We start from the raw sequence: 26,850 nt of genomic DNA, 5'->3' as shown, positions 1-26,850 counted from the left end.
TGTACTTGGTTCGGAATCGATGCTGCGATTACGAATATGTGCTCCTCTTGCGTGGCGTGTGCCGAACAACAATCCGCACCGCCGCGGAAATTCTTTGCATGGCCGAAAGCCACTTCCCCTTGGCAACGCTTGCACATCGATTTTGCTGGTCCATTCTGGAATGCTCGATGGTTGGTTGTGGTCGATGCTTTCAGTAATTTTCCTTTTGTTGTCCGGATGTCTTCCACGACGTCTTCTGCCACCATCCAAGCCTTGTCTGCTATCTTTTGCCTTGAAGGTCTTCCGCAGACTATTGTTTCCGACAATGGCCCACAATTCATGTCCGCAGAATTTCAGTCGTTCTGCAAGGCCAATGGTATTCAACATCTGACATCCGCGCCGTTTTCGCCTCAGTCCAACGGTGCCGCTGAACGATTGGTCCGGACGTTCAAGTCACAGATGTTGAAATTGAAAGAATCGCATTCTCGGGAGGACGCTTTGTTGCTCTTTTTGTCCTCCTATCGCTCTCAGCCCCGCGATGGTCGCTCGCCGGCTGAGTTGCTCCATGGTCGTCCTCATCGAACTCTGATGTCTTTGCTGCATCCGCCACATCAGGTTCCTGTGCAGCGGCAGACTCCTGCTTTTGCTCCTGGCGACGTTGTATATTATCGCAACTATCGCGGTTCACGGCGTTGGCTCGCAGGGCGCATTCTTCGCTGCCTCGGCCGCGCGATGTATTTGGTTTTGGGGGCCTCTGGTGAGGTGCGTCGGCATCTCAATCAGCTGCGCCTCTGTCGTCGCCTGGGTTCTGCCGCTCCCCGTCTGCTTTCAGCGACGGAGCCGTCCGGTCAGCGCCTTGGGGACCCATCTACTGGCTCGCCTCATCCCCAGGTGTTACCGACGATGCCTTCCATTTTGCCTCATGGCGCCGCGCCGCCGCAGCCGCCGCCGGCGCCGCCCGCAGCGGACGCTTCGCTGCAACCGCATGGCGCCTCCCTGGGTCACGCGCCGCCGCTTGCTTCCCGTGACCAGCCGTCCTCCGCCATGGACCTCTTGCCCGCTCCGGACCAGATGTCGTCTTCGCCCGTCGGGTGCTCCGACCACATGGAGGTCGACCCTTCTGTCTCATTACGTGCGCATACACCTCATGTTGACGTGCACCCTGGACTAGGTTTGCAGGCGTTTCCTAGCTCCCCTCGGACCGAATGGCCGGGTGCGGGTGGCACAGCCTCGCCTGTTGTTAGGCTCCCCACCTCATCGCATACGTCAACATGGGGTCCTCCCCACGGCGGGCGGAAGCCTTATCTCACGACCGTTCGCCGATTTGCGGGGGAGGAATGTGGTGTCACCGCTAGACACCACACTTGCTAGGTGGTAACTTAAATCGGCCGCGGTCCTGTAGTACATGTCGGACCCGCGTGTCGCCACTATGTAATCGCAAACCTAGCGCCACCACATGGCAGGTCACAAGACACGGACTTGACCTCGCCCCAGTTGTACGGACGACATAGCTTGCGACAAGACGTATCACGTCTTCCTCTCATTTGCCGAGAGACAGATTAAATAGCCTTCAGCTAGTCCATCGCTACTACCTAGCAAGGCGCCATGTGTATCATTGCTAATTGCTTACTACTATGCAAGAGATGTATTTCAACAAGAACAAGACTACATTAAAGTTAAGTATATTAAAATCTCTCTTCTTTTCTTTATAGTTTTCATCCAGTCTCCTGTTTCAGAAGTTACGCCCGTCTGCGTTAGTTTCGCGTGCACCTAGCCACTCATTGTGTCGAGGCCTTAGGGAATCGACACAACATATTCAGTTATGAGTAACCTTTTGGTTTGATCATATTGAAAGAGAAATTTAAGTAAATTAGTGTAGATGAAGTGTTTGTTTGACAGGCCTAAAGCGAGGGTATTTTCAATGATATGAAACATTAAAAAAAATAAAATAAATAAAATAAAATAAAAAAATTACAATATTTCCGAAGACCCCGATATGCTAATTTCATTCTGTAGATCTTAAGTGTGATAGTGGTCAAACATTTGCACTTTGTTGTTCAACAGTGATTCAGGTTCCCTGCCCAGCCTGAGCATTGATTTGGAGGTTACTTAGGCTTCGTGGCATGGTTGCCGCTGGCTCTCATGGAGAGTACTGCCACTGAGGGAATGTCACATGAGCCTGGCCACTGATGTGAGAGTACCAGTAAATACCATAGTCCTGCCACTTGTCCTTTAGTTCCTCTCTATTCTCTTATGCCTTAGGATGCAATATTGATAATAGAATGATTGAACTTGTCTGTGTTTACTTTTTTGATTTGGGTCAATCACAGGGCTGTTTTGCACGTACTTATGATGATGTTCATTACTCTAAGGTCTTTTCTTCTGGCTAGCCATGCACTTCGTGAACTCTGCCCTCATCACCCATAGCCACTGCCTGTTTGTTCTACAAGTCTCCAAGATACTGCAAGTGTGAGTGATCATAAACTGTGTACTGTCTAGGTGGAGTAGGATAGAAGATATACGTTAATTAAAAAACATTTAAATGTATAGGCCTATGTACTAAGATACATCCGAGGCTCTTATAGTGAAGTATAATCAAACTAAAACCAGTTTACAAGGCTTATCTTGTTACTGCACTGAAGCTGTATCAGAGTATAAAATTACACAGCAGTCATATTATGTTACATAGTTGATAAATCCTCTTTTTATCTGCATGGGCTCATACACTGATGTGCAAAACTTAAAGACAAAAGTAACATTCACATGATGTGTCACTGCCAAATAACATTGTCTGATGAAACTTGTACCTTGCATAAAAAGAGCTCCTATAGTATAGTACAGAAGGTAACTGACTGAAGTACACAATGAGATGGACAGAAATGACACTTTTATACTAAGGCAATAATTACACTCAAGTCATCATGAGTTATGATGGTCCCCTGAATATTACAAAAGGCAAGACATGGTTCAGTGTGTGATAACCATAGATTGCAGTGCATGTTCTGCAGCATGCTCACATGCTGGCCATAAGGTTGGTGAGGAGTTGTTTTGGTAGGGCATTCCATTCCTCCACCAGCATGGTTGATAATTGCTGGATAGTTGTGAGTGTATGTGATGTGATGCAAAATGTCTTCCCAACACATCTCACACCTGCTCAGTGTGTTTTAAGTTGAGGGAATGGGCAGGCCATTCCATTCACTGAATGTCTTCTCATTCTAAGATCTCCTCCGCCTGTGTAGTTTGATGCAGTCATGCCTTGTTCCCAGTAAAAATGAAGTCAGGGCCAAATGCTGCCCTGAAAAAATGCACATTGGGAAGAATTAATGTGTCACAATAATGTTTATAAGTGAGTGTCGATGCTCAGAGATTTAGAGGTTGGTACACCGATCCAACGTTATGCCTCCCCACACCATACCAGCTGAACTACAAAGATAATCATGTTCGACAATGTCCCAGGGTGCATTACATATTCATACTTCTCATCATATGAGGGTACAAATGCACCCAGGAGTATTACTGAAAATGATTGTTTTTGTGGTCCAGATGTTTTGGTGTGGGGGTGGGGGAAGCATGTTTCTTGGGGGGGGGGGGGTTTCACTGACCCTCCAAATATTCAAACATGGTACGCTTGTGGGCAAGGGCACTCATACACGAATGCAAGGGGTTCCTCACATCCCCTCCTCTGTCTCTCAGGGAAAGGAAAAATATAGTGCAGTCAGATGTTTTTCTTCCAGGAGAATGATTTAAAAGCCAGTATTAAGCAGGTTTTCACAGGGTTGGAATTAAATCTTTTTTGCGGGTGCTTAGAGGTCACCATTCATCTCCAAAATATTAAAAATACATCCCCCCACAAACTACTGTACGGTTGACTTTACCCACTTGTTAGTGGTACTGTGACATTGTTCTCCTTCCCCACATAGAGCTTCTCAGGACCACATTTGGCCTTGACTTCATTTTTATGGATGACAAGGCATGACCACATTGAATTGCACATGTGGAGGAGCTCTTGAAATGAACTGGCCCACCTGATCCCATGACTTAACTCCCATTGAGCACATGTGGGATGTGTTGGGAAGTGTACTGCAGCATGTTCACATTCACCAATGAACATCCAGCAGTGATCAATGATGCTGGTGGAGGAATGGAATGTCCTACCACAAAAACTCCTTACCAACCTTTTAAGAACCATGTATCACCTTTCATAATGTCCAGGGGCCATCATAAATCCTGGCGACTTCATTGTGATTAATGTCATTGAATAAAAGTGTCATTCTTCCACATTTCATTTAACATTTCTTTCAGTTACCTTCTGTACCATGCTGAAGCAGTTATTTCTATGTATGGTCAAAGTTTCACTGAGCTGTATTACTTGCCAGTGACATATCATGTGAAAGTTACTTTTGTCCTCAGGTTTTGCACACCAGAGTATTTTAAGTATATGTTGGATGGAAATCCCTTAAAGATCACCCACACTTCCGTTTTTCTTTTGAGTCATCAATCTTCTGACTGGTTTGATGCAGACACCATGAATTTTTCTTTTGTACCAACCTCTGCAACTTAGAGTGGCACTTGCACTCTACATCCTTAATTAATTATTTTTTTTTGTGAATGTATTCCAGTTGGTCTTCCTCTACAGTTTTTACCCTTTACAGCTCCTTCTAGTACTGTGGAGGTTATTCCCTGATGTCTTGACATGTGACCTATCATCCTGTCTCTTCTTCTTTTCAGTATTTTCTGTGTTGCTTTCAATGACATTTCTGTGGAGAATCACCTCCCTCCTTATCTTATCACTCCCCCAAGTTTTCTATGTCCTTCTGTAACACCACATTTGATACACTTTCATTCTCGTCTTTTCTGGTTTTCCCAGAGTCCATGATTCACTACGTTACAATACTGTGCTCTAAAGTAGAATCTCGGAAAGTACTTCTTCATATTACAACCATTGTTTGATAGTAGAAGACATCTCTTGCTCATGAATGCTCTCCTTGCCTGTACTAATCTGCTTTTATTTCAGTTATTGCTTCTTCCATGTACAGATTGAATAGTAGGGGCAAAAGACTACATCCCTGTCTTACACCCTTTCCAGAGTACTTTGTTCTTGGTCTTCCATTCTTAATGTTCCGTCTTGGTTCCTGTGTGTATTGTATACCAGTTCAAGAATGCTCCTGTTGGAGAACAAAAAAAAGAGGAATCTGCTCCTCTTTAAAAGACTCTGACAGAAAAGTGGGGAGCCAGCTGTCTCAATCCTCATTCCTTCTTCCTCACCAAAAATTTGGTATGTGAACGTATTCACACTCTTAACACAGAACATTCTAAATCCCCATACCCAGTCTCTCTTTGTAGTTAAGCCTTCATATTTCACATCTCTCCCATTGATTTACATTATGTTCTGCGGCCACTGTCTCCTCTCTCACTTGCACTATCTCCTTTTGTCTTTCTTTCCCACTCCTACTGTCTCCACCATGCCTCGGCAGCTCAGAAATTGTGGGGGATTGGAGGGGGGGGGGTGTCCAGCTTATTTTTTCCACTACATTCAAGTGTTTAAAATTTTGGTCCAAAATTCACTCTCTCCTATAAGTGCAAGTTTGTTAAAGTTTGCCAGTCTGGGAGGGTCCAGACCCTCCCATGCCTACATATGGTCTCCACTCATCTTTATTTTTCATTTCTACTGTCTCCTCTCTCTTTTGCACCCACTGCTTTTATCTCCATCCATCTCTCATTCTCTTTTACTGCCACTGTCTCTTACTGACTCAATATCTCCTTTCTTTTTTGCTCCCACTGCTTCTCTCTCCATCTATCTCTAATTCTCTTTCACTGTGACTTTCTCTCTCATACCATCACTGTATCCTCCCCCTTTCCCTCCCATTGTCACTGTCTCCTCTTTCTTCCATCATCACCCTATCTCTGATACTCTTTTCCAGCACAAAAAAGCTTGAATATGTTTGCATACCAACATTTTTGGTGAGGAAGGGAGAATGAGGATTGAGGCAGCTTGTTACCCACATATCTGTCATAGTATTTTAAAGAGGATCTTATTCCCCTGTTTTTTGCTCTGACAGGAACATTTTTCAGCTGGTCCCTCCTTTCCCCTGCTACAGCAGGATAGTTGGCAATGGTGTGTGGAAAGACGTCACTGGGATCAGGAATGGTATCAGATAGTATCTCAGGATGAGTCCAGGTTCTGTTTGTTTGAAAATAATGGCTGCATTTTGGTTTGCCTCAGACAGGGGGAGCTGCATTACAGTGACTGCATCCACAGAAGACATACAGTGTCAACTCAAGGCCTTCTGGTAAAGGGTGCTATTTGGCACAACCACAAATCATGGTTAATATAAAATGAGTTCTGTATGTCAGTAAAGTTTTGACAGCTTATTTATATACTTTGAGACATATAAACAACAAATAAGTATGCAGTTAACACATTTTTTCTGGATACCTTTCTCATCTACTACAATTCACCAAGATGCCCAGCATATGATTTTTACCTTAAAAGAGTAAAAATGTTATTATAAATATTCAACTGATTTGCACTCTCTCCAGTTTGACATAATTTTTGGTGGGTATTTTAAATTCTTCTCAGACCTGTTAAGACCCTTTTTAGCCCTTTTTGTCACTGCAGTACAACTTCTGTCATATCTGGATATAATTTCTGTTCACGGTAAATTGTCTAAATTTTTACCATATGTTCTTAAGATGATATTCTCAGTCAACTTCAAACCTTTTTCCAATATCACTACCCATTACTGTCAAAGACACTATATTTATGCAGAAAATCACAAAAACTGGTTTTTAACCATTTTTGCAACATGGACTGAAATTATCTAAATAAGAGAAGGACAAGAGGATACCATGTCCAATAAGACAGTGTTGTTTCCCCATTCATGAAAATGTGTGTCCATTATCAAGATACAACACAAAAACCATGATTTTTGGGTACCAAAAATACTGATCATGGGGATGGTCAATTCTATAATTTCTATTCATGGCAAATTGCTGAAATTTTTGCCGTATGTTCTTAAGATGTTTCTCAGGGATTCTTGGATTTTTTTATGTCACTGTCTGTTACCAAGATCCAGAGGTTCAAAGTTACTGTTGTTATAAAATATACATGTAATATCCAATCTGAGGTGTAAATGTAGTATTAACAAACATAGTGAACACATGTCAAGGATTCTAGGATCACCAAAAGGTAGTCAGCATTTTTTCACCAATAAAACTTTATGGTGCATTGTCTCTGTATAACAGGCATTTCACACAAAAATTATAGAATTGGCCATCCCCATGATCAGTATTTTTGGTACCCAAAAATCATGGTTTTTGTGTTGTATCTTGATAATGGACACAGATTTTCATGAATGGGGAAATGGAATTTCTAGACAAATGTCTAAAGAATGTGCAGTTAACATTTGGACCATTTGCTATAGCTATTTAGATAATTTCAGTCCATGTTGCAAAAATGGCTGAAAACCAGTTTGTGCAATTTTCTGCATAAATAAAGTGTCTTTGACAGTAATGGATACTGATATTGAAAAAAGATTTGGAGCTGACTGAGAATATCATCTTAAGAACCTATGGTAAAAATTTTGACAATTTACCATGAAAAGAAATTATACAAGTGGCCATCAACTGGCATTTTTTGCTTCCAAAAATCATGGTTTTTTTGCATTTTCTCAGAAGCCACCTGTGAACAAATGGCACCTTACCAACAACTAAGTTGCTCAATTTACCTGGGCTAAAGGATTTGTATAATGTTTAAATTTGGACCCTGTACTTTAGGATAGCTACAGCATGCCCATTCTTTCAATAGGTACACAAATGGTTATTAGGCCAAGGGCTTGCCAAAACACTTGACCTCTTATCTCTGTGATCAAGAGAATGTGGGATAATAACCCCTGAAAAGTTGCATTTTTGTGTGCGGCTTAATGTAATGTATTAGTACTGTGCAAATTGATCATATCTTTTCCAACATTAGAACTGCTTCCCTGGTGTTCATACCTTTCTGATGACCAAATTAATCATCATTTGACAGATCTTCAGTTTTCTTTTTGACTCTTCTGTGTATTATACTTCTGTACATTGTTATTAAGAAGAAGAATAATAAGAATCTTTTGTATACTGTGAAAAATGTCAAGTTATGTTATGGTTTTGGAGTCGACACAAAACTGTAGTTTCTCCTATAACTGGTTGAGTAAGTTAGTTCAAAGTTCAGAGAAGGACAAGAGGATACCATGTCCAATAAGACAGTGTTGTTTCCAAATCAATCTTCAGGTTGAGGACAGCTTTACCTCATTATCTTTACCTAATTGTACATAGTACCATTTTTTGCACATAGTAGCCCCTGCTGTATCTTACAGAAAGTTTTTTGGCACTATTATCTGGTAGTTAAATAGCAGCTTCAAAATGTAAAATTTGCTTACTTTGCAGTATGTCTAACAGTTGTCTGTAGGATTTTCAGGTAATAAACTTTTCTTGTTACTGATCTTAACAAATATCGTATGAGTTTGGTTTTGACTTGTAGGCAGAATCTTTCATCCTTGTTTTGACTGCAGATACACTTCTTTGTGACATTAAACTTAAATTTTTAGATTTATCATCTTCACATCTTAGACACCTTTATCCAATTTTCTAGGCAAACAACTTTTTCATGTCCATATAAATATGAGTCAGATGACTATACAGCACATTGCTGTTAGGTCATTGGAGTTGAATTATAAAAGGAAAAAGTACTGCCCCAAGAGATAGCCTGTTGATGACACAAATTGTGATTTCTTATCAAAGAAATGTGTATCCATATTTCCAGGTGAATTTGAATTTCTACTATAGAAAGTGAAATGTGTAACACCATTAATCATTCTATCACCTCTACATATTTTTAATAGAGATCACCACCCATTGTATGATAAATAATATTTGTCTACAAAGAGCATCTGAATAATATTTCTTCTTCCTTGTTTCCTAACATGATACTGATTGGCTGCTGATGAAGCTAATTATTTATGTACTATTCCTTTTGCTACTGTCTACATTCACAACATACTATCTAATTGTGTAATTGTTAAAGGTTTTTTACCTTTTCAGTTACTCCATCAGGCAAGAAGTTCTGTGATGCTGCGACAATGGGAAGATCTTGTGGTAAGCAAACTCGGCTGCATGTCTTCTCTCCAGCACGCCACAAAATTGTGCTGATAGCATGAATTAGGGCCTCCTGCTGCTGCATCAGTGTGGGTCGAAGCAGCCTTCACATTATCAAAATATTTGGCTTAGTTTTATTAAAAAGGTTCTTACGTGCAAGAGATCTACTTTATTCCTTTATAAAGTTTACTAGGATTTTGCTAAAAGTTATGGACATTCAATAACAATCAGTGAAATATTTTCTTAATTGATCACCAGTCAAGATTTATTCATATTCTGATGTTTCGAGTTAGCAATTAGATACATTTTATGCTACATAAAAGTAGTTTTGAACAGGTTGTGCAAATATCAAGCATTACAAGCTTAATATTATAGCTCTGTAAATGTGGCATCAACCAGGATACTTGTGTAACACCAAATTACTTCACTGTACATTATCCTAATGGTGCACCTGGCCAGTAGTGTTGGGTACGTAACAGTTTAGTGCGGAATCTCTACCACAAAATAACTTGGTTATTTTCATATATATGCAGAAAAATCACAGAGGTAAATAAATGTATAAAAACCTAGAATTACAAGGGGACTAAACCTCAGTTATTTATATTTTATGTGTGATAATTTTCTTTATATTCAAAAAACCATTTCAGGTACAATTAAAAATAGTTTAATGTGGTTAATGACATGGTGTTACTTTGTGTTCTGATAGCTCTTGTGGCACACTACTGCAAATAATTCTGGGCCAATGGATTACATGAAACCACAAATGAATTAGATATAATAAAATAACAATGTTATAATTTTATTTACATAAATTTTTGGAAGATAAATAGCTACAATGGAACAAAGAATTTCTTTAAACTTTCTGACAGATTGAAACTTTGTCCTACATTGGGACTCAAAACCAGAATCTTGCCTTTCACAGCAATGTGCCTACTAACTATGCCATCCATGTATGATTTGTAGCCCCATCTGACATCTTCAGCTCTGCCAGCAACTCTCTCCTGCTTTTGAAGATTCACAGAAGGTCTCCTGCATACCCTGATCAGTTGGTAAGAGCAATAACTATGAAATGTAAGTTTACAGACTGAGTCTAAGCCTGGGACACAGTTTTAGTTCATCAGGATGCTTCAAAACAGTATACAAAACTCTGCCGCAGATTGAAATAATTCATTCTGGATATAACGCCTAGGCTGTTATTAAGGTATTTCTTCACAACATTCTTCCCTACAGGAATTAGGGACCAGGATGGTATGCAAAGAGCTTCTTTGACGTTTGTGAGGTACTGCCAGAACTTAAACTGTAAGTGTGTTTTATGAATCGTGCCTTCATAGCTCAGTCACAAGAATGTTGCCTGTGCGAGAAAAGGTTCTGCATCTCGGTCCCTTTCCATCACATATAAACAGATTTAGTCTGTCAGGAAGTTTCAGAACATCACACACTCCACTCCAATGCAAAATTAATTTTGAAAATATGTGCTTCTGTCTGAAAAACTAACGTTCCAAATGCTACTAAGAGTAAATGAAATCGTTAGACACACTAATGATTGTTAACAAAAGTACAATGATATAGGCTATGTAACGAACTTTGTGACTGGATTGGGGGTGTCTTGATATGGAGGGTGCATGTATTATCTTGACTGGAGAGTCACTGACAGAAGTAGAAGTGACTAGACATGTCCCAGTGAACCTTGTTCATGTTGTACAGTAATGACTTGGCAGACAATATTAATAGTAACCTCAAACTTTTTGCAAATAATGGAGTTATCTATAATGAAGTACTATCTGAAAAATGCTGCACAAATATCCAGTCATACCATGATAAGATTTCTAAGTGTTTTAAATGTATGCCCTTCACAAAACAAAAAACATAATATCATATGGCTACAGTATCAGTAATCCACATTTAAAATCCACTCATACAAATATGAGTGGAGGTAGAAATGTTTGTTGTTGTTGTTGTGGTCTTCAGTCCTGAGACTCGTTTGATGCAGCTCTCCATGCTAATCTATCCTGTGCAAGCTCCTTCATCTCCCAGTACCTACTGCAAACTACATCCATCTGAATCTGCTTAGTGTATTCATCTCTTGGTCTCCCTCTACGATTTTTACCCTCCACGCTGCCCTCCAATGCTAAATTTGTGATCCCTTGATGCCTCAGGACATGTCCTACCAACCAATCCCTTCTTCTAGTCAAGTTGTGCCACAAACTTCTCTTCTCCCCAATCCTATTCAATACCTCCTCATTAGTTACACAATCTACCCACCTAATCTTTAACATTCTTCTGTAGCACCACATTTCGAAAGCTTCTATTCTCTTCTTGTCCAAACTATTTACCGTCCATGTTTCACTTCCATACATGGCTACACTCCATACAAATACTTTCAGAAATGACTTCCTGACACTTAAATCTATACTCGATATTAACAAATTTCTCTTCTTCAGAAACGCTTTCCTTGCCATTGCCAGTCTACATTTTATATCCATCATCAGTTATTTTGCTCCCCAAATAGCAAAACTCCTTTACTACTTTAAGTGTCTCATTTCCTAACCTAATTCTCTCAGCATCACCTGCTTTAATTCGACTACATTCCAATATCCTTGTTTTGTTTTTGTTGATGTTCATCTTATATCCTCCTTTCAAGACACTGTCCATTCCATTCAACTGCTCTTCCAAGTCCTTTGCTATCTCTGACAGAATTACAATGTCATCGGCGAACCTCAAAGTTTTTATTTCTTCTCCCTGGATTTTAATACCTACTCCAAATTTTTCTTTTGTTTCCTTTACTACTTGCTCAATATACAGATTGAATAACATCAGGGAGAGGCTACAACCCTGTCCCACTCCCTTCCCAACCACTGCTTCCCTTTCATGCCCCTCGACTCTTATAACTGCCATCTGGTTTCTGTACAAATTGTAAATAGCCTTTCGCTCCCTGTATTTTACCCCTGCCACCTTTAGAATTTGAAAGAGAGTATTCCAGTCAACATTGTCAAAAGCTTTCTCTAAGTCTGCAAATGCTAGAAACTTAGGTTTGCCTTTCCTTAATCTTTCTTCTAAGATAAGTCGTAAGGTCAGTATTGCCTCATGTGTTCCAACATTTCTACGGAATCCAAACTGATCTTTCCCGAGGTCGGCTTCTTCCAGTTTTTCCATTTGTATGTAAATAATTTGCGTTAGTATTTTGCAGCTGTGACTTATTAAATTGATAGTTTGGTAATTTTCACATCTGTCAACACCTGCTTTCGTTGGGATTGGAATTATATATTCTTCTTGAAGTCTGAGGGTGTTTCGCCTGTCTCGTACATCTTGCTCACCAGATAGTAGAGTTTTGTAAGGACTGGCTCTCCCAAGGCTGTCAGTAGTTCTAATGGAATGTTGTCTACTCCCGGGGCCTTGTTTTGACTCAGGTCTTTCAGTGCTCTGTCAAACTCTTCACGCAGTATCGTATCTCCCATTTCATCTTCATCTACATCCTCTTCCATTTCCATAATATTATCCTCAAGTACATCGCCCTTGTATAGACCCTCTATATACTCCTTCCACCTTTCTGCTTTCCCCTCTTTGCTTAGAACTGGGTTTCCATCTGAGCGCTTGATATTCATACAAGTGGCTCTTTTTTCTCCAATGTTTAGGGTTATTAAATGGGATGATCTCACAGGCTCAGTAATACATAAGATGGATTGCAGACACTGGTACACTGGCAGGATACTGTGAAAATGCAGACAGTCTACAAAGGAGATTACTTGTAAATCCCTTGTATATTCCATTTTAGAATATTTCTCCAGTATGTAAGAGTCAACCCTGTTAAGACTAACAGGGGATATTGAATGTGTTAAAAGAAAGGCAGAATGAATGGTCATAGATTTGAAGAAAAATGTATTTTTAACCATCAGCTGTTTATTTTAAAAACCTACAATTCTGACAGGTTTGGTCATGGATCATCTTTACTGGACATTAGGACATTAATAATTGTGGAGAGTGTTCTTTACTACTGTAAATTTTTATTTGATTATTGATTGTGGATTCTCACTATGACAGCTTTGAGACTGTATCAGCCTAAAAGGAACATGAAATATGATTTTACCTGATCTGTTGCCACATCATGTCCTGTGAAGATGACCCATGACCAAAACTGATACACAAATATGTTTTTAAAATAAACAGCTGATGGTGAAAAGGGCATTTTTCAATTACTTAATGGCTGTTAGTTGTCACACAAGTAAAACATGGTCACAGATTTGTTTGATTCATGGGAGATCATCACAGAAATGTTGGAAAATCCAAATGGCAGACACCCAAATATAGATTTCAATTATGCAGCAAAAGCCTTCTTACAACGTTGGGAGAACCGGTGTTAAGTGAAGAAGCTGGAGATATTCTGAATCCCCCAATGTATTACTCCAATAGCTACTATGAGGATAAGAGTATACTAATTACAGCACATACAGTCATTTTCCCTGAACTCCACATGCAATTGGCATAGAAAGAAGCCGGACATGCGGTACCATGCTAAGTACTCTCTACCATAGACTTTACTGTGTTTTGCAAGGTACATATGTAGGTGTAGAAATTTAAAGCTGTTATAAGCTTTACAGAATATGGATTCTATTAGAACTGTAACATAAGCAAATAGTGGTAACTATACATTTTACTGCAGGTTTTATGTTGAAAGTGTAATTTCTGAGATTTTCTTGTGAAGAGAGATTGTCATATGATTATAATAACATCACACATTTGATTGTAGAACATGAACCCTGCTTGTGACAGAGAGACTATCATGTGATTATACTAACATCACACATTTGTTGTAGAACATGAACCCCGATGCAAGTAACAGATTAATGTGGAAGCAATAAACATTGCAAGTAAATATCACAATCTCACATTTATCTTTGTTTAATATTGTTCAGAAGCAGATCTCAGGCTAGTGGCATTACACATTCTTCAGGTAAAATGTGTTTTGGTCATTTATGGAAGCATTTTGAGTTTCAACTAAAGTTAAGGATTCTGGATCATTTTCTGGATAAGTGCCGAACTACAAGCTTAATGTCTTAAGGTTTCTTCCATGATCATTGCCATGGTTTAATCTCTTGTTTATTCTTACTCAGTTCTGCCATTTCTCTGCGTATGCAAAAAATTCTGCAGTTTGACCCTAATTCAAATTTCTTGTTAAACTATGAATCTGTGACCTTAAGTTAACCCAGAGTATGTGAGTCTTCAGACTTTCCCAGCAATCTGTTGACATCTTGAGATGCTGGGCATTCTGCCAGATATGTGGATCATTCTTGCTTGTCAAGTCACTAGTCACTGGAATGACTGGTCATATGTAGACCTCAGATGGTGCAGGCTAAGCACTGGGAGAATGCTATTCCTGCATAGGCCTGACGGTTAGATTTTCTTGTTGCCTCTCTTAATGGATTGGCTGCACATGATTCTGTTGTCAAGAAAACAAGACACATATTTGCTAGCAAGCTAGCAGTTAGTAATTCTGAAGTGGGGGCTTGTCAGGGTGATACTGTATGCTGCCTAGGTCCTCTGCTTCTTATTCTTCTGGTTGAGGTTCTGCATCCACTCCACCAAGGAACAGGCAGTGTGGTCTCAGTCTTTGGGAATCAACACTGGAAGCACTTTACTGTCCCTCAGGTCATCCCATGGGAGGATGTCATGGAACACTGATAGTTGATGCTGGTGAAGAGATGGGGTGTATCAGGGATGGGAACTTTAGATTTTGTAGGAGGATTGAAGGGGTAGGGATTGTGGACGTGAGGGTAGTTGTGGTCCTGGATAGTCAGGGAGATGTTCTGCAGCATTGCCACCATGCTTTCCTGTCTGGGAGAGGGACACAGTCTGGTGTCAGTGCTGATGTACATGCTGTAGTGAATGGATTCACAGCCAAACATACAGAAGGCCCTTCACCCAGCCACTCTGCCACATGATCTAGAAGAACAGTAAGATGAGTCAAAGACTGTGGCCTATCTGACCTGTGCAGGATCTGTTTCTGCCAAAATCAGCAGGATTCTCAGGAAGCACAATATCAAGTGTGTCTTCTGTCCATATACCAAAATAAGAGGGTTTCTGGGAAATGTAAAAGATTATGTGGGACCACAGAAACCAGGAATTTGTAATATACCTTGCCAATGTGGTATGTAGTACATTGGTCAAAGAACTAGGATAGTGGACATCAGATGTAAAGAACATCAGAGGCAAGTGGGATTAAGACAGGCAACTAAAACAGCCATTGCCAAACTTGTCTGGAACTCAATCATTCCGTGAACTATGATGAAATGAGGATTTTGCGACAGACTCCCTGATACTGGAACATATTATAAGAAAGTCTGTAAAGATAAAGATGACAGAAAACCTCATGAATTGTGACACTGGGTACCAACTCGGTGGAGCCTGGGATCCTCCACTTGAGTTGCTAAATGCAGTAGGTGCAGCAGCAGAACTCCACAAAAAGGAGAACTGAGGATGTGAACATGGGAAACGAAGCCTAGAGAGAGCACCAGGCACACCAGTCTGAAGATGGAATGTTGAAATGTGCTTCTAGTGGGAATGGACTGCAAAGAAACACCTAGAACCACACTGGATCGAAAATGGAATGCCAGTGCACAGAGGCTGCATTGGACCAAAGATGAAACACCAGCACTTGGCCTGGTGCACTGAACCACAGGGGGAACGCCTAAGAACGTTTCTAATGGGTGCAGACAGCAGAGAACACTGCTTGAACTGCAGCAGATGCCAGCCCACATAGGATATCTAAGCAGGCTGCTATCGGGAGCAGACTGTGGGCAAACATCTGGAATCAACAATGGAGGTGGAAGAGCACAGGTACAAATGCTGGACCTGTACCACTCGTCAAGCATGGTACAGTCTCACACGGGCAGTGGTAGCGAGTAATGTGTATCAAGCACTCTGCTGTTCTAGGCCGAGAGGTTTGTTTGGCCAGTGATGTGCATGTGACTCAGCAAATTTGCTATGTTGCTGTTTTAACAGCGATAAGCGAAGTTGTGTTGACGCTGTATGTGCCATAATGGGCAAAGATAAACACAGTATGAAGAGGAAGACGTGCAAGTTGGTAGAAGCCAGCAAAGAGTCTGAGAACTCTTGATCAGCCCACGCTTCCCCCTCAGGGTTTCAGTTTCAGCTTCACACGCAGCAGATCTCAGCACTACTCAGCACAGTGTAGCAGCTACTCGCCAACGCTGCGCGCTCGACCGAACAAGCACCGCTCTCTGTTGCTGCTATACCACCTTTACGACAGTTTCGTGACCAAGACGAGGAATGGCTCGAGTGGCTGCACCAGTTCGATGTCCATATGCTAGCTCACAACGTTCCAGGTACTGTGAAACTTTCTTATCTATTATCCACGCTAGGAAGTGCAGTATTCAGATTAATTCAAAAACTCTTTCCTAACGCCACTGCCAGTGAACTTGCTTATGACGCAGTGGTAGACTCTCTAACACACTATTGTGACCAATAAGTGAATGTGGTAGCAGATAGATATCAATTCTTTAACTACAATAAACGTTCAAAACAATCTTATCGCGAATGGTTAACAGATTTGCTGGGTATGACAAGGAAATGCAAATTCAAATGTGCTTGTGATGCTTTATATTCAGATTTCATGTTGTGTGATGCCATCTTGAAACTTCCTTATCTATTATTTTGAAACAGTTTGATCCATTATTTCAGCAGGTAGTGAAAATACTAGATCAGTACCATTCCGGTGCCTTGTCGGTTCGAACATTTGAGTAGCCAGCTATTTGTCTGGTTCAGTCCCTTGCTTGCGATGACCTTCGAGGGTAGCCGAGAGCGCTAAAGCGCTGCTTCCTGGACTCGGGTAGGCGCTGCGGCCCTGGACCGAATCCGCCCAGCAGATTAACGATGAGGGCCGGTGTGCAGGCCAGCCTGAATGTGGTTTTTAGACGGTTTTCCACATCCTGTTAGGTAAATACCGGGCTGGTCCCCACGTTCCGCCTCAGTTACACGGCTCGCAGACATCTGAACACATTCGCACTATTTATTCCATGGATTACACTAGCCGCACACAGTTGGGGTACACTACTTTCTTCCCGGGGGGTACGGGGTGGCGACAGGAAAGGAATCCGGCCTCCCCTTCAAATTAACATGCCACATCTGGTTAACCAGCAGACCCCGCAAGTCAGGATTAAATACTAGGAAAGGGAGAGTGTCTCTTGTTTGCGATCTCCCCATTCCGCACCGGCGGCATGCACTAACCAAGCTGGGTAAGCAACCTTCCACGCCATGTAAGAAGTTCGCTAAAAACAGGCGGCTACACAGGCGAACAGAATTAAGTCTTGCCTTCGCTGTTATTCACGGCACAAACGCCAAGACTGCCCCTCCTGACAAACTAAGTGATACGATTGTGGTAGGAAAGGCCGTGTGCAATCCGCTTGTTTGCACGGAACAAACATAAGAATTCGGCCCACTCACAAAAAATCTAGTCACAAGGCCCATGCCATTAATGCAGCATATTCAAAGTCTGCAACTAGCAAGCGTGCAGTTTCATCAGTGAAACAAACTTTTTGTTCATTTACTTATTTGTGGGAAACGTGTGAAATTTCAGTTGGACACGGGTGCCTCGCCACATTGCTAAATCGTCACACATATGAACTGTGAGGCTCCCCACGCCTGTCTAAAACTAGCGCACGCAAGTGATGGCTAATAATGGACAAGACATTCTCGTTCTCGGAACATATACTTTGCCTGCTATGTATCGCTCGCATACGCGAACGGTGACTTTTTACATTGCCACAATCACGCGATTGTGAGAACATTTTTGGCCTTGATTCTTTTGATTTGTTTGGCTTTAACATTCAGGACAATGTGTAGTCAGTGTTTGCATTCAAAGCAAATGACAGTGTAGCTTGCTTGCTAAAAGAATTCCCGGAACTCTGTTCTGAAGGTTTAGGCAAAGCTAAAAATTCTGTTGCATATATTACGCTGAAAGACAACGCTCAGGCGAAATTTTTCCGGGCCAGAACTGTTTCCATTGCATTACGGGACAAAGCCGCTGCTGAACTTACAGAATTGCAAAATATTGCGCCCATATCAGCTAATCAATGGGCAAGTCCACTGGTTTTGCTTCCAAACATCCAGGTCACATTCGCCTCTGTGTTGACTTTAAGTCTACAGTGAACCCAAAAACTGTCATTGATATTTATCCATTGCCACGAACAGAGGATGTCATGGACAAATTAGGCACTGGAAGCTACTTTTCAAAAATTGATTTGCGTGACGCGTATCTTCAAATTCCACCCGATGAAGAATCTTAAAAAGTGTGTGTAGTAAATTCTCATTTCGGCTTGTTTCAATATTTGCTTTTGCCTTTTGGCATTGCTTCCGCACCCGCTATTTTCCAACGCTATTTGGAATAGGTGAGTGCACAAGTGCCAAATTGTTCAAACTATTTGGACGGTATTGTGGTAGCAGGTCGTACACCTGAAGAACAAATTGCAAATTTACTTGCGTTGTTTCGTGTGTTATCTGAGGCAGGACTAAAGTGAAGACTGGACAAGTGTGATTTTTTTTAAGCCTGAGTTGCAGTATCTTGCTTATGACGTAAACAGTCAAGGTATACATCCTTTGCAGTCGCATTTATTAGCCACAGGAGATTTGCCAGTTCCTCGCCAATATCTCAGAATTACCCTCAGTTTTAGGGAAAATGAACTACTATATTCGGTTCTTACCGAATGCTGTCCAAATAGCGGCTCCATTGCATCGATTGCGTCGCAAAAATGTCCCCTTTATTTGGACAGATGAGTGACAAGTAGCTTTTCAAAAACTTAAAGATGCATTGCTCAGATGCTTAGTTCACTTTGATCCTGAAAAACCAGTTGTATTGCAAGTTGACGCTTCCTCTTGCGGAATCGGCGCAGTGCTTTCGCACTGAATTGGTGATAAGGACAGGCCTATTGCTTTCATACCAAAAGTGTTGTCCAAAGCTCTATGTAACTATTCACAAATTGAAAAAGAGACTTTGGCTATTGTGTATGGTGTCACCAAATTTCACCACTAATTGTATGGCTGAAAATTCTACTTATTAGCGGATCAGAAGCCTTTGCAGTCCTTGTTTCATCCGACGAAAGCTGTTCCTGTACGAACTGCCCAAAAATTGCAAAGAAGGACTTTGTTGTTGTCTCAATACCAGTGCGATATTGTGTATTGTCCGATGACTCAACATGATAATGCGGACGCACTTTCACATCTTCCGATTGGCCCTGATACAGACTTTGGCGCTTCTGCTGCATCTTGTTGTCACATCGATGTTCAAGACTCTGAATTGTTTCAGTCTTTTCCGCTGAACTATAAGAAAATTGCACGGGCCACGGAAGCTGATCCAGATTTGAACATTTTGCTCAACTACATTCGTACATCTTGGCCTCACTCATTGAATAGCATAATGAACTCTGTAGTGCGCCGATACTTTGCCATCGGCAAAGCTTCGCTGTACAGAAAGATGTGATTCTCGTTCAAAATGACGACGGACAGTCATGTGTGTTGATCCCTAAAGCTTTGCAAAAAGAAGTGTTGCAGTTACTTCACCAAGGACACTGGGGGATTGTTCGTACGAAACAGTTAGCGCGTCGACACTGTACTTGGCGGGGTATGGGCGACCAAATAGAACAGATGGCGTCACAGTGTGACGCATGTGCGGAAAATCACTCCGCTCCGCTACAAAAATTCTCTGCTTGGCCTAAGTCGCAATCGCCAAGGCATCGTGTGCACACAGACTTTGCGGGACCATTTTGGAACGCCAGTTGGTTGATTGTGGTTGACTCATGTAGCAGGTTTCCTTTTGCGGTGCCAATGAACTCAACGTCACGTAGCATAGTTCAAGTGTTGTCATCGATTTTTTTGCCTATCAGGTTTACCTGAAGTAATAGTGTCAGACAGCGGTCCTCAGTTCGCGTCATATGAGGGTTGGGGTTGGGTTGTTTGTGAGAAGAGACCCAGCGAGGTCATCGGTGTCATCGGATTAGGGAAGGATGGGGAAGGAAGTCGGCCGTGCCCTTTCAAAGGAACCATCCCGGCATTTGCCTGGAGCGATTTAGGGAAATCACGGAAAACCTGAATCAGGATGGCCGGACGCGGGATTGAACCGTTGTCCTCCCGAATGCGAGTCCAGTGTGCTGACGCGTCATATGAATTTGAAACATTCTCTGAACGCATTGGTATACAGCATCTAACTAGTGCACCGTTCCACCCACAGACAAACGGCGAAGCTGAACGTTTTGTCAGAACCTTCAAGCAGCAAATGGCCAAATTTTGGTCCGCACACACCAGGGCACAAGCGTTGCAACTGTTTCTCGCCTCATACCGTTCGCATCCACGAGATGGACCATCGCCGTCGGAACTGCTTCACGGCCGCCGCTATCGGACACTGTTCCACTTACTCCACCCTCCTCGCATCCGGCGGCGCAGGAAGGCCGCAAGTATCGCTTCGCGCAGCATTATACTGTCTATTACAGGGTTTTTAGCGGCAGCGGACGGTGGCGCGAGGCGAGATCGACCGTCGACTTGGCGCTTGCATGTATCTTATTTCAGGTCCAGATGGCTTGCAGCGCCGCCATCAAAATCAACTTCGCCTCTGTCATTTACACGATGATCTTTCAGTCTCTCTTCCCCCAGATGTCGAGAGGACAGCGTGACCACAGCCGCCAGAGGGTGTCATCACGACACCGCAGGACGACCCTATGGAGCCGGAGCCTTCACCTCCTCCGCCTCGTCTCGTCCTACCCATGGAGCTGGACCCACCCACACCGCAGCGGTCGCCGGCTTCTTCATCTGGTTCATAGCAGCAAGAGGTGGACGCATATCCTTCTGGTCATAATCTGGGGGACGTTTCAGCCAGAGCGCAGGCCGGATGGCGGAGTACGGCTGCAAGCTTGACGTCCCCTGCAGCTACAGCTTCCAGCCTGACAATGCGCCCACACTCATGTATCCCTGCCGTGGTCGCAAGCCCTACACGACGACGGTCCGTCGCTTTGGGAGGAAGGAAAGTTCTGGCGTAACCACAAGCGCCGGAACGAAGAGGAAGAATGCAACACCAGAGAAGGCGGTACGGTGACGTCAGCCAGTAGCTCTCTGGCAAGGACCGCGCGACGACAGTAGCGACCTCTGCAAGATATATGCGTTAGATGAGTATGTGCCAAGCAAGATCGTAAGAGATGGAAAAGAGCCACCGTGGTACAACAGAGTTAGAAAACTGCTGCGGAAGCAAAGGGAACTTCACAGCAAACATAAACATAGCCAAAGCCTTGCAGACAAACAAAAATTACGCGAAGCGAAATGTAGTGTGAGGAGGGCTATGCGAGAGGCGTTCAATGAATTCAAAAGTAAATTTCTATGTACTGACTTGGCAGAAAATCCTAAGAAATTCTGGTCTTATGTCAAAGCGGTAGGTGGATCGAAACAAAATGTCCAGGTACTCTGTGACCAAAATGGTACTGAAACAGAGGATGACAGACTAAAGGCCGAAATACTAAATGTCTTTTTCCAAAGCTGATTCACAGAGAAAGACTGCACTGTAGTTCCTTCTCTAGATTGTCGCACAGATGAAAAAATGGTAGATATCGAAATAGACGACAGAGGGATAGAGAAACAATTAAAATCGCTCATAAGAGGAAAGGCCGCTGGACCTGATGGGATACCAGTTCGATTTTACACAGAGTACGCGAAGGAACTTGCCCCCCTTCTTGCAGCGGTGTACCGTAGGTCTCTAGTAGAGCGTAGCGTTCCAAAGGATTGGAAAAGGGCACAGATCATCCCCGTTTTCAAGAAGGGACGTCGAACAGATGTGCAGAACTATAGACCTATATCTCTAACGTCGATCAGTTGTAGAATTTTGGAACACGTATTATGTTCGAGTATAATGACTTTTCTGGAGACTAGAAATCTACTCTGTAGGAATCAGCATGGGTTTCGAAAAAGACGGTCGTGTGAAACGCAGCTCGCGCTATTCGTCCACGAGACTCAGAGGGCCGTAGACACGGGTTCACAGGTAGATTCCGCGTTTCTTGACTTCCGCAAGGCGTTCGATACAGTTCCCCACAGTCGTTTAATGAACAAAGTAAGAGCATATGTACTATCAGACCAATCGTGTGATTGGATTGAGGAGTTCCTAGATAACAGAACGCAGCATGTCATTCTCAATGGAGCGAAGTCTTCCGAAGTAAGAGTGATTTCAGGTGTGCCGCAGGGGAGTGTCATAGGACCATTGCTATTCACAATGTACATAATTGAACTGGTGAATGACATCGGAAGTTCACTGAGGCTTTTTGCAGATGATGCTGTGGTGTATCGAGAGGTTGTAACAATGGAAAATGGTACTGAAATGCAGGAGGATCTGCAGCGAATTGACGCATAGTGCAGGGAATGGCAATTGAATCTCAATGTAGACAAGTGTAATGTGCTGCGAATACATAGAAAGATAGATCCCTTATCATTTAGCTACAAAATAGCAGGTCAGCAGCAGTTAATTCCATAAATTATCTGGGAGTACTCATGAGGAGTGATTTAGAATGGAATGATCATATAAAGTTGATCGTCGGTAAAGCAGATACCAGACTGAGATTCATTGGAAGAATCCTAAGGAAATGCAATCCGAAAACAAAGGAAGTAGGTTACAGTACGCTTGTTCGCCCACTGCTTGAATACTGCTCAGCAGTGTGGGATCCGTACCAGATAGGGTTGATAGAAGAGATAGAGAACAGCGCGCTTCGTTACAGGATCATTCAGTAATCGCGAAAGCGTTACGGAGATGATAGATAAACTCCAGTGGAAGATTCTGCAGGAGAGACGCTCAGTAGCTCGGTACGGGCTTTTGTTAAAGTTTCGAGAACATACCTTCACCGAAGAGTCAAGCAGTATATTGCTCCCTCCTACGTATATCTCGCGAAGAGACCATGAGGATAAAATCAGAGAGATTAGAGCCCACACAGAAGCATACCGACAATCCTTCTTTCCACGAACAACACGAAGGGAGAACCGATAGAGGTATTCAGAGTACCCTCCGCCACACACCGTCAGGTGGCTTGCGGAGTATGGATGTAGATGTAGATGTAGATGTAGAAGTGAATATAAGCGCCGCTCCTGCCAGCCTCGGCCAGACACTAGTGGGAAGTATTCGCGGAGTATTAGCACGGCCTAGCAGAGAGTGATACGATATCAGATTATAGTGATCCATATCTATTGCCTGTTTGAACATTGTGTATAGCAAGGACTCGGATTCATGTTGCAAGGCGCCCATAACTTGCAACACCGTTTATACATTAAAGTTAAGTATTGTCAATCTGCTTCATAGAAATAAAACTACTAATGTTATTTGCTTGAATTGTTGTGTAGCATTCCGAGAAGCAGAACTTAGGCACCCTATACCGGATGAGTGGGCGGGATCCAACATTCAGGAAAGGCATGGAAGAAGGAGAAGAAAATTTTATATTTAGGTAGTATTGACGAAGAGGTAATCAACAGACACAATTTCCACATGGTACGTTCTTTATTTTACAGTGTCAGTTTCATAGTAAGCAATGTTGTCCGCTACACTACATTTTTTACCCTTTTTTATGAAGTTCCTTCTGGCAAACCGAGGGACGTAGCACAGGGGTTAGCAATGGCCCGGACTCGGGAGAATGACGGTTCAAATCTTCGTCTGGACAAACAGATTCAGGTTTTCCGGGATTTCAAGGAACTGCTTAAGGCAGGTGCCAGGGTGGTTCCTTTGAAAGGTCACGGCAAGTTCCTGTCTTATTCTGAGCTTGTACTCCTGCTCTATTGACCTCATTGTCGACGGGATATTAAACGCATGTGTTCCTTCCTTCTGGCAGCATGTGTTTGGACTTTTTTTTTTGCTTGGGATGATCCTTTGTTTATGCGATTACTTCTTTTTCGATACTGAGATAGGAAACTACTGATTTTGAGTGTCTATATTTCTCGAATTATTAATTTGACTGACATGACCTGTTAATGTGATTGTTCGCACACTTACTAGCTGTAGCTTACAAATTATGCGAGATACGCGTTTTTGCTTCAGCTGTCGAACTGCACGTCACCTACTGTGCAATGGATCTACACGATGGAGCCTCCACCACTACCATTGTTCCACCCCCACCACACCATCTGCACAGGTAAGAGCCAGTCTACGCTGCCGGAGAAAGAAATGAAACGCTCTCAAGAACTCTATTCAGTGGCACCAGAGTATAATACGAGGGTGAGTCAAATGAAAAACTTAAATATTTTTTTAAATATTATTTATTGTGCAGAAGTGGTACAAAGCTGTATCACTTTTCAACAAAATCTTCCCCACGCTCGATGCAAGTCCTCCAGCGCTTACAAAGTGCATAAATTCCTTTCGAAAAAAATTCTTTTGGTAGTCCGCGCAACCACTCATACACCGCGTGGCGTACCTCTTCATCAGAACGGAACTTCTTTCCTCCCAATGCGTCTTTGAGTGGTCCAAACATATGGAAATCTCTTGGGGCAAGGTCTGGTGAGTATGGTGGATGAGGAAGACACTCAAAATGCAGGTCTGTGATTGTTGCAACTGTTGTACGGGCAGTGTGGGGCCTTGCATTGTCATGTTGCAAAAGGACACCTGCTGACAGCAATCCAAGTCGCTTTGATTTGATTGCAGGCCGCAGATGATTTTTTAGATCTGTGTATGATACACTGGTGACAGTAGTCCCTCTAGGCATGTAATGCTCCAAAATGACGCCTTTTTCGTCTCAAAAGAGAGTCAGCATAACCTTTCCTGCTGATGGTTCTGTTCGAAACGTCTTTGATTTTGGTGATGAGGAATGGCGCCATTGCTTGCTCGCTCTCTTCGTTTCCGGTTGGTGGAAGTGAACCCAGGTTTTGTCCCCAGTAATGATTCTTGCAAGGAAGCCATCGCCTTCTCGTTCAAACCACCGAAGAAGTTCTTCACAAGCACCAACACGTCGTTCTCTCACTTCAGGAGTCAGCTGCCGTGGCACCCATCTTGCAGACACTTTATGAAACTGGAGCACATCATGCACAATGTGGTGTGCTACCCCAAACTGTTAACATGCTGTAATCTCATTCAGTGTCACTCGGCGGTTTTCCTTCACTATGGCTTCAACTGCTACAATATTCTGTGGTGTAACAACTCGTTGTGCCTGACCTGGACGAGGAGCATCTTCCACTGAAGTCACACCATTTGCGAACTTCCTACTCCATTCGTAGACTTGCTGCTGTGACAAACATGCATCACCATACTGAACCTTCATTCGTCGATGAATTTCAATAGGTTTCACCCTTCACTACGCAAAAACCGAATAACAGAACGCTGTTCTTCCCTGGTGCAAGTCGCAAGTGGGACGGCCATGTTTATACTGATACTGCGACGGTATGTATGCATTTGCACTATGCTGCCACCGACAGGCCATTCTGCAAGCTGTTTGTAGCACGCTTACCAACTTACAGGATAACGGCGCGAAATTTCGATTTGTTATTACAAATTTTAGGTTTTCATTTGACTCACCCTCGTATATGCATACTGAGGGTTGTAAGGTCAACGACTCATTTGTCACGGTTATCGACTTTCAGATGGTGCTCAGGAAGCTTCTCTGTGCACCCTCTGCTTTTTCTCTGCACTGCTGAGTTTAGAGGTGGGAGTGGTTGCAAAATTGATTCTAGGGTACAACCATGTCCCAACGACGGGTATGTACTCCTGCTGCCATCTGAGCAGCGTCGCACGTGTGCACGTGGGAAGCTGGATGGGTGCATTGAAGGATTGCTACACGTATTGGACACAGTGTATCAGTTGTGTGTGCCTGCTTCCAGCACTGGTCTGTGGAACATTCCCACACCTGTAGACCACGTCCTGGATCTCCGCGTGGTACAGATGCACATCAAGATCGACACATTGTGCGAGCAGCAGTGGCCAACCGAACGTCATCCAGGGACAAAATCTGGGTACGTGTTGCATAAGCTGTGCCATCAGGGACTACTGGAAACCATCTGATTGTAGCAGGACTAAGGTCGCGTGTGCTTTTGGCCAGGCTACCACTGTCACCACGACACCACTACTTTGGTGTCGAAAAAGAGTTGACTGGACAGTAGAACGGCGCTCTTTTGTCCTCGGTGATGAGAGTAGGCCTACGTCCTGTCTGTATGTGAGCGATGGACGTTCACGTGCACAGCGTAGACCTGATGAGTGTATCCTCCCATGACACACAGGTCGCACCTCCGGCCACGAATTGCAACTGGCGGTCACATTGTTTGTTTCTACAGGGTAAAGCAACCAGTGCCCTCTACACGCGCTTAAATGCTATATATAGGATGGTAAGAAACAGTCTGAAAAGGTTGTTAAGCGTGTTGCAGGGTAGGCTGTGCTGAGAAATAATCAGAAAAAAAAATCGATACGTTGCGGCGTTTCCGTGTCAGATAGTATTGAAGTTAGCCAACGAGGCCGTTGCGGGCAAATTGAAGCGGCCCAACAGATACAATTAGTGTCAGTTGTCCTTATAACGTAGATGAAAGCGCACGAGACTGCTCAGCCTTTGGCTAGGGTTCGATCCTCGCTACCGTGCCATGTCCACTCTCTTCTTAAGTTTTAGGAAAACAAACGACGAACGCATTTGGCGGCACCCTCTCTGGCGGGCCGCTTGAAATGGCGCGCGCAGCGGCCTGACTCGCTTCGTTGCTAATGAACTCGGAAACGGCACCAAGGTATGGAATGTTTTTCTTAAGAGT

The 26,850-nt window shown here is 42.9% G+C and overlaps 1 protein-coding gene across 3 annotated transcripts in view; it reads right to left on the bottom strand.

The window, feature by feature from the left end:
• LOC126237137 (inactive ubiquitin carboxyl-terminal hydrolase MINDY-4B) overlaps positions 1 to 26,850 on the bottom strand; it is a 517,352-nt gene that overhangs the window by 56,773 nt on the left and 433,729 nt on the right. For all 3 annotated transcript variants that reach the window (XM_049946966.1, XM_049946964.1, XM_049946965.1), the window contains exon 4: positions 9,050 to 9,215. In XM_049946966.1, the coding sequence (XP_049802923.1) occupies positions 9,050 to 9,215 (166 nt within the window). The remainder of the gene's footprint in view (positions 1 to 9,049; positions 9,216 to 26,850) is intronic.

The sequence above is a fragment of the Schistocerca nitens genome, chromosome 2 (assembly GCF_023898315.1).
Source record: "Schistocerca nitens isolate TAMUIC-IGC-003100 chromosome 2, iqSchNite1.1, whole genome shotgun sequence".
Lineage (NCBI taxonomy): Eukaryota > Metazoa > Arthropoda > Insecta > Orthoptera > Acrididae > Schistocerca > Schistocerca nitens.
This window is presented reverse-complemented; position numbering and strand designations above follow the sequence as displayed.